The 13,607-nt window shown below is 41.0% G+C and overlaps 1 protein-coding gene across 1 annotated transcript in view; it reads right to left on the reverse strand.

Annotated features, from left to right (window-relative positions):
• Window positions 1-13,607, reverse strand: part of LOC117477780 (chloride channel protein-like) — a 49,239-nt gene that overhangs the window by 9,057 nt on the left and 26,575 nt on the right. Inside the window, 8 exon segments of the mRNA XM_034124521.1 lie at window positions 3,202-3,253; window positions 3,255-3,290; window positions 3,461-3,562; window positions 4,160-4,251; window positions 4,483-4,616; window positions 4,821-5,034; window positions 6,380-6,490; window positions 8,300-8,369. Coding sequence (XP_033980412.1) covers window positions 3,202-3,253; window positions 3,255-3,290; window positions 3,461-3,562; window positions 4,160-4,251; window positions 4,483-4,616; window positions 4,821-5,034; window positions 6,380-6,490; window positions 8,300-8,369 — 811 coding nt within the window.

The following is a 13,607-nucleotide window of genomic DNA, read 5'->3' on the forward strand; positions in this document are numbered from 1 at the left end:
CACAGAAACTGCTCTCCTTGCTGTCTCTGAGGAACTGCACACGGCTAAAGCAGCCTCCCTCTCCTCTGTCATCATCCTTTTGGACCTGTCAGCTGCATTCGACACGGTGAACCATCAGATCCTCCTTCGCACTCTCCAAGAATTTGGAGTTTCAGGCTCTGCACTTTCCCTCCTCACCTCATACCTCAAAGACCGTACCTACAAGGTAACTTGGAGAGGGTCCGAGTCCGACCCGTGTCAATTAACTACAGGGGTCCCTCAGGGCTCTGTTCTTGGTCCCCTTCTCTTCTCCCTGTACACAAACTCGCTCGGATCTGTCATTAGCCTGCATGGTTTTTCATACCACTGCTACGCTGACGACACCCAATTAATTCTGTCCTTTCCCCGCTCAGAGACCCAGGTCGTCGCACGCATCTCTGCTTGTCTAGCTGACATCTCTCAGTGGATGTCTGCTCACCACCTCAAGCTCAACCTTGACAAGACTGAACTGCTTTTCCTTCCGGGAAAAGATTGTTCCACTCTTGACCTAACAATCAACATCGGCACCTCTGTTGTTTCCCCGACTCAGACTGCAAGGAATCTGGGTGTGACCCTAGATAACAAACTGTCCTTCACTGCAAACATCGCTGCTACAACCCGCTGCTGCAGATACACGCTTTACAACATCAGGAGGATACGTCCCCTCCTGACCCAGAAAGCGACACAGCTTCTGGTCCAGGCTCTCATCATCTCACGCCTAGACTACTGCAACTCCCTCCTGGCTGGTCTACCTGCATGTGCCATCCGACCTCTGCAGCTCATCCAGAATGCAGCGGCTCGCCTGGTCTTCAACCTTCCAAAATGTTCCCACACCACGCCGCTCCTCCGCTCACTTCACTGGCTTCCAGTAACTGCTAGAATCCACTTCAAGACAATGGTACTTGCGTACCATGCTGTGAATGGATCTGGCCCTTCCTACATCCAGGACATGGTTAAACTGTACACCCCAGCACGTGCACTCCGCTCTGCATCGGCCAAACGGCTCGCTGCACCCGCACTGCAAGTTCCCATCAGCAAAAACATGTCGGTTTGCTATCCTAGCTCCAAAATGGTGGAATGAGCTCCCCATTGAAATCAGGACAGCAGATAGCGTGCACATCTGAAAACTCATCTCTTTCGACTCCGCTTCGAGCGATCGAAGCACTAACAAAGAATTGCTAACAAAGCACTTATATACTAATAAAGGACTGGCTTATCTAAAGCCAGTTGAGTAGCACTTGAAATGTTTTAGCTCTATGAAACCTGATGTACTTATATGATTCTGTTTTCTTCAAGTTTGTATCTTGTTGGTCGAATGCAATTATTGTAAGTCGCTTTGGATAGAGCGTCAGCTAAATGCAATGTAATGTAATACCCGAGTGGATCCATGCAGACCAGGCTGTGATCAGACAGCAGCACTGATCATGTCGGAAGTGTTGTGTGTGTGTTTGTGTGTGAGTGTATTCAGAGAGCAGTGAACAAACTCAAGGAGCAGAGTTAATAGCAACCTAGCAATGCTAAGATTAGCAGTGGTGGCAGAAAGTTATTGTTATTATGGGTCAAATAGACCAACTGTCAAAGCTACAGTACGTTTATGGGTATAGATCAACAAAATTGCAAAGATGAATGTTGCCTTTTTTCTTGGCAAGGATAATGGATTATATGCTGTAGGACTAGAAAAAGGGGACAATAGGTAAATCAAATGTTTTGTTTTGGCATCTAATTCAACTTGTTAATTGCAATCAGCTATGAAATGAGTGCCCGTTAGGTCTGTGCCTCCCAGGCCAGTTCAGGTCTGGGGTCTGAGTAGCAAGGGCTAGAGAGAATTACATAACTTCCGTCCATAACTAACCAGGTAAAGACAACACTTGTGCCATAAAACAATATAACAATATCCAAAATCCCACTATATCCTCATATCAGAATATAGATATAATAAACATATATCTGCCAGCCCTATTTTTTACTAGTTAAGATCTTAACGGGTGGCGGCGGGGGGTGTGTGTGTGTCTACAGAAGGTCCAGTTGTGATAGACACGGTTCTCCACTGTGACCTAGTAAGCTCTTTATTCTCTGCTAACCTACAGAAAGTTGTCCAAACGGTAATAACATTATAACCAGAGTTGGGTGTAACGCGTTACAAAGTAACGCGTTACTGTAATAATATTACTTTTGTCGGTAACGGAGTAGTGTAACGCGTTACTTTTATAATTCAGTAATCACACTACAGTTACTAACATTGCCCCGACACGCGTTACTTCGTTACTTTTATAAAATCAGTCATAATCACACTGACAGACAAGAGGGGTTTCCGCCGCAGGTTTATATGTACGTAATCTGCGTGACTTGCGCGTCCACATCTCCGCGTGCAGTGCTGCATAAACATGGCAGAGTCAGCGATAACTTTCGAGGGGTGGAGGTATGCCCATTATTTTGAGTTCGTCCGAAGAATAGACAGGAATGTGACGGTGAGGTGCAAACTGTGTCCAGGCCAGAAGCTGTTATCCACTGCTGTAAACACCACGTCAAACCTCAACAAACACCTGCAAAGAACACATGCTAAGGTGAAGCTAATAGCTAAGGACCCCCGAACCCAGAGTGAGGAGGATGTTGTGAGTGCGCCGCCGCAAGAATTTGGAGGACCGGTAACCAAAGCAGAGATGGACAGGCTTGTAGCATCCTTCATAGTAGAGGTAATGTTGCCCATTTGCACAGTGGAATCACCATCGCATCGTTCAGAGATATACTGCGCAAAATACAGATAGCAGGAGACAGAGGACAGCCATGGTCAGAGCTATCTGGATCAGTCTTATGCGACAATGGAAACTGAACTAAAGAGAACATTTGAAACTTTAGCAGTCTGCGTGATCTGCCTGCAGGGAGGGGCTGGCCGGCCCTGCGAGTAAAGTAACGAGTAAAGTAACGAGTAAAGTAACGAGTAAAGTAACGAGTAAAGTAACGAGTTACTTTATGTAGAGAGTAACGAAGTAGTGTAATATATTACTTTTTTTTAAAGTAATATGTAATATGTAATATATTACTTTTTTTTAGTAACGACCCCATCTCTGATTATAACATATCTATCCAGAAATATCTTGTGCAGACATAAAGAATAACTAGTTAGTATATCACTGAGATATCAACTACAAATGTACTCAGGAATCTGAAGTCCTCTCAGCTCACCAGGGACAGGAGCAGTGTGGTTGGAGGACGGCTCGTGAGGCTTGGGGGGGGGGCAGGGGGCCGTTCCTCTCCTCCTGCACCGGGCTGCCCTGCACACCACAAGTAAATGTTACAAAGTAGCCATTTTTAATAAATGTCCTTTCAAAATAAATGGTAAAATAATAGTGTTTTATTTATCAATGAGTAAAATACAAAAAAATGGTGTGTACTAAAACCAAACTTATGGCTTAACAAGGATTGTAGCACATCAGAGCCCCACCTTCTCTCCGTCCTCCTCTTCCTCCTCTTCCTCCTCATCTACATAGGCGAAGGACTCCCAGCTGTGCTCCTGGGACTGGTTCTGCTCCTGTATGCTCTGACCCTGAACACACACCCAGGAAAACAGATCAATACAGACTGCATCAGCAGTGTGAATACAAAACTATTACTCTGTTTAACACCCTGATTTATTTCCAGTTGTACTGCCTCCCTCTTGTTTTATGTTTACCCCATTTGGGATTCTTAGATGAAACACAGTACAGTATGCACATTTCCTCCTCATGTTACAAAGGCCTTTCAGCCAGCACAACACATTTGCTTACACTAAATGATGCTCCTATGGTCTATCACCAGATCAAAGGAGCCACATGATGGACATTTGACAAACGATATACAATACAGTCATATTCAATTACTCTAAATAGGGTTTCCTTTTATAGATGTTTCCTTTATCCAAATTACAGGTCTAAGGGTAGGTTAAGATCCTATTAAGGATTTTTGAAGTTCTTTTTTGTCATATAACCATCATAGAAATGTTTAATAATTGATAAGTAGGTAAAACGTTTAGCTGATCATTGCATTATCAATTACTTTTATATCTGGATATCTGCATACTCAAATTTAGCCTGAGACAAAGCACAGATGCAACAAAGTAGAAGATTAATTTGACTAAGCATTATTATGTTAATGTTTACCTTACCTGCATCAGGAGTCTTCTCTCTGGCGATAACCACCAATCACAGAGAGCGAGGAGCTCCAACCTGTCAATGCTGCCCAATAGGATCATAGAGTCTAGAAGCAGGAAGAGGAATAATTATAACCACACTAAATTCAACAGTGGCAAAACTGCCATGCTCAAAAATATTCTTTAAAAACATGAAGTGAGTTCAACTAAGTTAAATATTTGGTTCTGTAGATTAGTGTTTAGATGATATTTACTATACAGCGCATATTAGATGTAACAAAATACATATTTTCATTTCATTTTGTATTATGGTAGTTCCGTTTACAATGAACTTTTACCTTTTGAGTCGACCAGTGGGATTGAATTGATTGAGGAGGAGTCCAGCAGATGTTTGACTTCTCTGTACGAGGACTGAGATGAAATAAACTTCACCCTTCTCACCATGATGTCTTCTACAAAGATGTTGTACTGGCTGTAGGACAGACACACGGTTGTCCACTCAAACAACTTGTAAACACACAAGCAGTGCACAAGCAAATTGACTTTTACCGTATACTTGGAAGGACAGACGTTTTTTGATATGAAATTGTAAATGGGAAAAAATCCTTACTTCTTGACATAGCACACATTTGAAACATTTGAAACAACCCTTTTTTAATCTAAACTCCTCACGCACCTCATGTGTCCGAAGCCGAGCTCCGGCAGGTACGGCAGCTTCTTGACCTGGATGATGGAGTCGTACAGGGAGGGCTGCAGGCCCTGGGCCACCATGTTGGCCAGGATTACTGCCACCATCATGGGCAGGATGTGGGAGATCTGACCTGTCAGCTCAAAGCAGATCACCGCCGTGGACACCGTGTGAGTCACAGCCCCGGTCAAAGCTGCCGCTCCTGTCAGAGATATGGGATGGGGTGAGGAGGGGAGGGAGTGGGTGAAGGATGGATAGAAAGGAGAGGGAGTACAGAGAAATTAGGTGGAAAGGCAGTGAGGAAGCAATGAAAGGGAAGCAAATGAGAAGGTTTGAGAGGGGAAGGAAACAAAGTTCAAGAGAAGAATACTGAAGAGCGAGTAGGAGAACATAAAAAAGGATAAAAAAAAGGATGAAACAAAGGACTAAGTGGGAAGAGAGGGAGATTGAAGGAAGGCAACCTTTCTGGGTCGGCGGCTGAGGTGAGGACGGCGGAGGGAACCCACAGTGACATTTAACTGTCAGAACAAAGTGGCCACATGCTCTGATGGAGAGGAGGGAGAGGAAGGGTGGAAAGAAAAGGGAGGGAGACGAGGAAGATAAGGAGGGGAGGACAACTTGATAACAAGCGTAACGCCCATATTTGCCTATAAATAGTCAGTGAAACGACCACATATTAATATTCCTTTCGACTGACTGCATGAAGAAGAAAGTAGGAAATGCCGACAGAACAGCTTAAAAAACCCATTCCATAACGTGTAATACTTTGGTTCTTGTTGGGGCGGTTGAGCCAAGTTAATAATATTGTTTGGTAGAGGCAGATAAAGAGTTGCAGCATGTGGAGCACGCTGTGAACGGCAAGAAGGTCAGATCGTCACCAAAATAATGCGTGTGTTTGTGCCACGGGCCACAGGCCAGGGACAGCCCCCCCCAGCCCCCCCCCCCCCCCTTGATGAGAAACTTTCAGAGATGATCGGGGAATCCCTCTCTAGTGGAGTCATGACAGGGGGGGGGGGGCGGGGGCGGGGGATGCACAGGATAACTCAGATGTAACGCAATATTCTACCCTTTTAAGAAATGATAGTAAGCAAAGTGCAATCAAGCTGGGTTAGCACATGTATGTACAAACAGTTGGGACTGTGTACAAAAACAAAATCCATTTATTTCGTGGTTCGTCTTACGGCTGTCAATCACCTGCGTCTCCACTGCTTCCAGTGCATAATTACTGTATATAGTATATCAAATCATGCACACGTATCTATACAACCTATAGAAATGCCAAACGCCATCAGTTTAAGCGTAATTCTGTCCTTCTGAATTTATGAGAATACATTTCATAACAAATAACTGTTCGAGGGGTGATTTTCAATAACATATCTGTATTTGTTTAATGTTTTTGTGTGCACTCAGGAGTATCAAACGGGTGTTTGTTTCATCATTTGAAGATTGGCTTTTTATCCATTTTTGCAATAGATGAGGCAGACAGCTTTGATTAATATGTTTTTTTGAAATAAGTGAATTGCTAGGAGGTGGAAAGGGAGACTAACCAATGACTGCGTACCCTCCTGGGATGATGCGGTAAAGGATGCCATCGAACACAATCCCATGAGGAAACAGTGTGGCCATGATCTCTCCCACCAGCCTGCCGAATGCAGCTCCTACAAGACCAGAGAAAAGTGAAGAAGGTAACCTTTCAAACAGATACAAGTTAATGTACTTTCAACATCAAACAATTAGGCTAAACCACACAAAACACACACAACAATGTTATGCTTTCATACTGATGTTAATAATTGATGATTTATTTATTATGTATAACCATGTCTAGTCTCCAAAACAGTACAGTTGTGCATCTGATTGTAAAGTTTTGTATATTTACAGAGACGTTACAAAAACAGCTCATAAGATAAGATTTAAAAACAACAAGAGATTATCAAAAAATAAGAATTGCCACTTTAGTTTCATTTCATTTCATTTCATTTCAATCTTTATTTCGAACAGATTAAAAAAATAACAAATAAAAAATAACAAATGTGAAAAAACAGAATACCGTATTGTTAAAATACAGTATTTATCCACATTCACGATAATATTTATATATTCAACAAAAAAAATCTTCATATTAATAATAATAATAATAATAATTAAAAAATTAAAAAATAAATCATATGTGTCCGAAAGGGAGTAGGAGGAAGCAAATGCTTATTAATTCCCACCCCTTACTTGATCAATGATTGTCCTTTAAGTCATTGTGCAAGTTATTCCTACTTACATTTACATTTATACATACATATACAATAATTTCTCATCTTCAATCACCTCTCTTCATTCTCATAGTTTTCCAGAAAAGTGTTTCTGTACATCCTTTTAAACTGAATTATGCTTGTGCTTTGTTTTAACTCCTGCTCCAAACCATTCCATAAAATCACCCCACAGATTGTTATACTCATACTTCTCAGTTGTTCTGACCTTGAGTTGTTTAAAATGTAGATTTCCTCTCAAATGATACCCACCCTCTCGGTCTATGAACAATGTTTTTAATTTCCTCAGAAGTAGATTATGTCTTGCTCTGTACATGATTTGTGCCGTTTTAAATTTAACCAGATCAGTGAACTTCAATATGTGTGACTTCAAAAATAATACATTAGTGTGTTCAAGTTTCATTTTGTATTATTTATGAGGGGGGGGGGGGTGAAGGGGTCCGTTTGGATTTGGGCCTATGACCTTGAAGTGGCATTTTAAATTAAATATATGTAATGTAGCAAGGTAATCTGTTACATGTGGAAAACAATTATTAAGATTGTCAGCCTCCGTTCATCTCTAAACAGTTTTCTTTCCAGAGCAAACAGACTTCAAGTCATCAGTGTTTGTTGTGGGAGCAGATGGTGACAAGGCTGATTAAAGAAATCATTCCAACATGATAATGGCCAAAACATCATTAGTCAGAGAGACTTGTCTGTTAAGAAACTATCTTGCTCGTTCATTTTTCATGAAGCCGATGTAATGGTCTCATTTGCATGTTTGGAAACTGTTTGCTGTTGTTTTGCGTGATGAATAGCACACACAAAACATGACACTGCCTATCTGGAGCTGAATTGATCCATTTCAAGTTGTTTGCAGCTTGTAATGATGAATAATTTAAAGTGAAGTATGTGTAAAGGTCACTACAAAAACAACAGATGAACTGCAAATAAACAGATTCCTAAAATGTTGATCTGAATAATAAGAGCGTAATATCTCAGGGGAAAGATAATAAATCAACGACTGTGATTCCATAAAAACAGTATTTTGAAATATAACTGATTTGCAGGCAGCTCAATCAATTGAAAAATGCCGTTAACTGGCTACTAATGGGCAAAAACGTGCAAATGAAAGCTATCAAATTATTGATACCGAAATGTATTATCATTTAATAACCACCCACACAAACCTTGCTTCATTTAAAGCTTATAGGTGTAAATTCTCACCCAGTATGAAGACAGGCATGAATGCCCCAGATGGAATGGGCATGGCGGTGGCCACAGCAGACATCCAGAACTGCAACACAAAATCATACAACATGTTAAAGAGAACAAAATAGGAGCTGTTGATGGAAAACAATAAAACCAAAGTGTGCAGCCTCAAATTAACTTCAGATCAACATACTCATACTCATCAACTCATCGTTTGATTTAAATATGAGTATTCAAGGCTTTCCCCTACGGCTGCAGACTGAAAATACAATGGCATTTCCCACTTTTGAATTTGAAACACTAGTAAACGTATAGGGGAAATGCTGCGCTTCGTTTTTTGATTGTTTGTTTATAAACATTTGGGGAAAAGCATGATGTGACCAAACTATGTGTTCTGCATTCTAGGCATGTTAATGTGGCTGACAAGATGTCAAATTGCTCCACAGTCAGCGTGAAAACAAGTCTCAATCAATGCTGTGATTTCTTAAAGAGCAAACAGGTCGGAAGCTTTTGTTCTTCTTCCATGTTTTAATTTCCAATATGATCTATTTTCTTGCGGCAGCTTACCCAGCCCTAAAACTAGTAGGATTGCTTATTAGTTTATTGCTCGTGTTGCATAGTGATATGAAGTCCATGCGCTATTAAGACCTTTTGTTCTGCGTGGTTGTGTTTGAGTGGGAGAAAAACAATCCATTCATTTAGTCACAGCTTAATGAGCCACAGAAGTGGATAATCTGGAAGGTGTGTGTGTGTGTGTGTGTGTGTGTGTGTGTGTGTGTGTTTGTGTGGAGGGGACCCAATCACCCTTGGGTGTCCTTGAGCAAGGCACTCAACAGCTGCAGCACTGAAGCTGCGGAGGATGGTGCTGTAGCTCAACTTGTCTCCCAGAAGTGGAGGCTGATGACTAGTACTTCTCTAAAATAAACTCACCCTTCAGATGTTACTTACAGTGTTTGTCTCCAAACAATATCTGTATTCATCAAAGTGTACCTTTGAAATAGCTCCCTTAATAATACCCTCTGTTTTTGGCTGCAGAGCTCATCAGCGATAATGATTACCTTTACCAACACTTGGGATGTTTGGCGGAGAGAACGACTCCCCAGCTTTCTGTCCCCGGCACAACATACTCAATTGGATTTGAAGGGATTGGGAGACATTAGCATTTTAGCGGTCCAGATTACCATTCTACACACATCGATTATCATCGTCGTTTGAGAACTTAATTACTGTGGTACAAGATAAAAGCTCATTACGGCGTCTCTCACAGGGTGGCTGCCGTCCTGATGGCAGAGAGGACTGCACTCACAGTCTTTTTCTCTCCGTTAATCCCAAAAGTCAAACACAGTCACGCAGAAACACACAACACACACAAACACACACAGGCCTTCAGCACACACTTCAATTCAGTGTCAGAAATCCTAAAATAGATTAGTAAAATCACTGTTTGATAAAGGACAAGTTGGAGATGGAGTGACAAGGTGCTGTTAATGTGCCATAAAGGGATAGAAGTACAAATAGTTATAGGCATAATAATATGGACTGAACTTAAAGCTCCAACTCACCTTTATTGGTCACTAAAAAAAGGTAACCGTTTGACAGATAAATCTATCCAATACAGAAGCTTCTTGTGGTTTATGTTTAAAAGCTGCCTGAACATGGAAAAATAAACTATAAAAACAACAGTGTATATCTATACTCCTATACAGAAAAAATACTGTGTACTGTATGTGGTTTGACAAAATAATCTGATAAACTAATACTCTCAAATGTTTCTTTCACAATCAAGTACCTATGTTTTTTTTATAAATATAATATATATTTCAACCCTGGTTTGTTAGTCAAAACCTGATTTTGAGCCCAAAAATCAGGTTGTGCATTATACATTTAAACTATTGCTAACTCTGATTACACTCAATTACGTGTTATATTTTGCCACTTTCTGCAAAATTGTCAATTATGAGTTTTTCATGGAAAGTTTTCTTCCTATTGTTTGGATTACAATACATTCGACTGCATATAGACCACATCAGGTTTCTGAGTCTGCATTCCAACCTGGAAAAAATGCTAATTTAACAAAAATGTTACCGAAATTCAAACAAAAGTACACTTATATTCAGCATGTGTAATTCTTTTTTGCTTCATTACAGTGCAGCTGCCTAGCACATCATTTGACAGTTTAAATTAAATGAAGACAAACTCAAAAGTATAATTATGTGGTGGACTAAGAGAGAGAAAAAGGAAATCAGAGCCAGAGAGAACCATAAACACAGGGGAGAGGAAGATCAAGAGTGTGTTTGTGTGTGTACTGTGAAAGAGTTTTAACAGCCAGCTGCTCTCAGTTTTGGTTACATTAAGTGTTCACTACAGGGAGCCGCTCTGCTCATTGAGAAACACCACGACTAAACTAATGCAGCCTAGGAAGCTGAGTGACAGACTTTGATATCCTGTTGATAGGATTATTTATGTGGCATTTATGCCTAGATGAACTGTAGACAATGCAAAAAACAGAATAGGCCGGCATTGACTCTTTAAAGGGAAATAGAATTTCCAATAACAGAGTGGAGAACATTTTTAATGTTTTTAATCATATCTTAAGCTTCAAACTCACAACACTGACCAATAAAACATGTAAGTCAGACATTGAGAAAGACCATCAAGCACATTTGAGTGTAAATGGAATTGAGTGTAATGTGGCTTCCATGTCTTCTGAACAGTTTTCTTCTGTATTGACTGAGAATCTTATCTGCTCTTGCAGTTTCTCACTTCTTCACTGTGCTCTGCATGAGCTCTTGAGAAGCTGCAGATTTTCCTCAAACATGAGGCAGCAACAGCTTGGTGCCGTTCCTTCAGCAGCCAACAGACTGTTTGTGGGTCAGGACTCACAGTATTTAGAGACCAGACACTGTTTGACTGTGTTTTTCATACATGAATCACTTGAACTCAGAGGCTCTGGTCACAGAGGAGGAACAATACGGGGGAGGACAGATTGACAGGAACACAAACAGTTAGAATATCAGGAGGCTAAACACAGGGAGGGCTACCTTTTGACTTCAGAACAGCTTTGATTTTTAGAGACATGTGTTTCTGTCTAGATTACATTTCAAGTCTAACTGATGGTGGCAACACTGTTGTTTCCCTGTAGGTCAGTATTTTAGAACTGGATGACAACTAGGTCTCTCACAATAATTGGTTTATTAATATATTGTACAAAGAAAAGACATGACCTTGATCATTCTTGCTGACCTTGACATTGCATGGTATGTTTGTATACAGAAGAATGTCACCAACATTTTAGCCAACATGATGCTAAAATAAACAGAAAGGTTTTCCCAACCATTATAAAACTTAACTTAACAACCCTAACAGTAACGACCTAACAACAGTAACAACCCTAACAACAGTAACGACCTAACAACAGTAACGACCTAACAACGGTAACGACCTAACAACAGTAACGACCTAGCAACAGTAACAACCCTAACAACAGTAACGACCTAACAACGGTAACGACCTAACAACGGTAACGACCTAACAACGGTAACGACCTAACAACAGTAACGACCTAGCAACAGTAACGACCTAGCAACAGTAACGACCTAACAACAGTAACGACCTAACAACAGTAACAACCTAACAACAGTAACAACAGTAACAACCTAACAACAGTAACGACCTAGCAACAGTGAGAGGCTAACTACTTTACCGTAAGACATTAAAACATGAAATGTCAAACATGAGGCTTAAAACAGTGCTGGAGTTGTTGTCCAATCCTGCTTTATTAAATCATTTACAAAACGGCATTTTCAAGTTCTTAATGATGTCAATACAACGTACTGTAAGTAGGTACTGAATGAGGAGAAGGATTAACCACCAGCTATACCGCCTGCATACTAAGCTTGGGTATGAGATGTAAAAATGTTCAGTGAAGGTAAGATCTACCAAATGATTCTGTCTTGGTGTCTTCACAGATCCATTCATTTCCAATATTAAAGGCCAAATTATCGTCTCTTCATGTGGGTCTGGTAGGGTACCGCTATTTGTCCCTGCACGTCTAACATTTGTTTGTCAGTGTGTCCAAAATTAGATAGGACCCAGGAGAACATGTGTTTGTCATCACAGAAGGAAAATATTTTTTGAGGTTGGAGGAGGCCAGGAAAAAATGTGCACGCATTTTGAAAAGCATTGCCAGTGGGCAACGATGATTACAATAAGCATCATACTTCCACTACAGGAGAGACTTGATGCTCTGTGCAATTGGATATTTAAAAAAGATTGCATATATTGGCAATTCAGTCAGACAACTCACGTGTTTCTTTATATGTTTATCAGAAGCAGCATATAGTTTGAGTTTGGCGTCCAGGCTCGGGCCTCATCACTCCACAGATTTACAAAGAACATTGAGTGATGAATAGATAACTATCCCCCCGAGCCACTGGGGTGGCGGTGGGGCAGGCAAGCAGCAGCAACATGAAACACAGCAGCAGTAGCAATGTGAACGCAATAGCAGGGCACAAACGCAGCAGCAGCAATAGCGAGGCAGAGGCAGGCAGATCTGGCAGCTTAAATAGAGCGGCATGTTTAGGAGAATGCGTTGGTTGGTTGTAAGAGGGACAAGGTGCGTCACGTGTTAATGTATCATTGGTGCTCGAGTTGACTGCCTGAACTAGCTCGCAGGCTTCGCCCCATTTGGCCTAAATGAGTTGGACAATATTGGAAAAATCACATTTTTTGTGTGTGTGATCTTGGATCTATTGATTATTCTCAGCTCTATTCAATTCCAGTCGGACTGTCATCTAGTTCTTTCAGATGAGGTCCTCTGCACTGACATTGTCTGGGTGGTAATGACACCACCCACTCATTGTATGGGCGTGGGCAGTTGCAGCTCTTCAGTGGGAGGCATTAGGTCTTACCACATGCTCAATAAATACACAAGAGAACGTTCAGTACAAAGGCACCAGACAGCTCTCAGGTTATCCATATTCATATCAGTTAATTGCCTGATTTTATATACCGGTCCGTGCTAGATTTAGTTACTGAGGCTACAAGCTCTATGACACTGCTTGTTCTCTTCCAACCTGTTAGTTCACTGACGCTGCTTTAAAGATTCAAATATCTAAACTCTTGAAACTGTCATCAATGCTTTCATCACCATTAGATTAGATTACTGCAATTGACTCCTCCTGGTATAAGTAAAAAAATCCCTCTCCCGCCTCCAGCTCATCTAAACTCTGCTGCAAGGATTTTAACCCAGTCCAGGAAATATAACCATATCACACCGATCACGCCTTGCATTGGCTACCTGTTGCTTTTAGAATCAATTTGA

The sequence above is a fragment of the Trematomus bernacchii genome, unplaced genomic scaffold, assembly GCF_902827165.1.
Source record: "Trematomus bernacchii unplaced genomic scaffold, fTreBer1.1, whole genome shotgun sequence".
Lineage (NCBI taxonomy): Eukaryota > Metazoa > Chordata > Actinopteri > Perciformes > Nototheniidae > Trematomus > Trematomus bernacchii.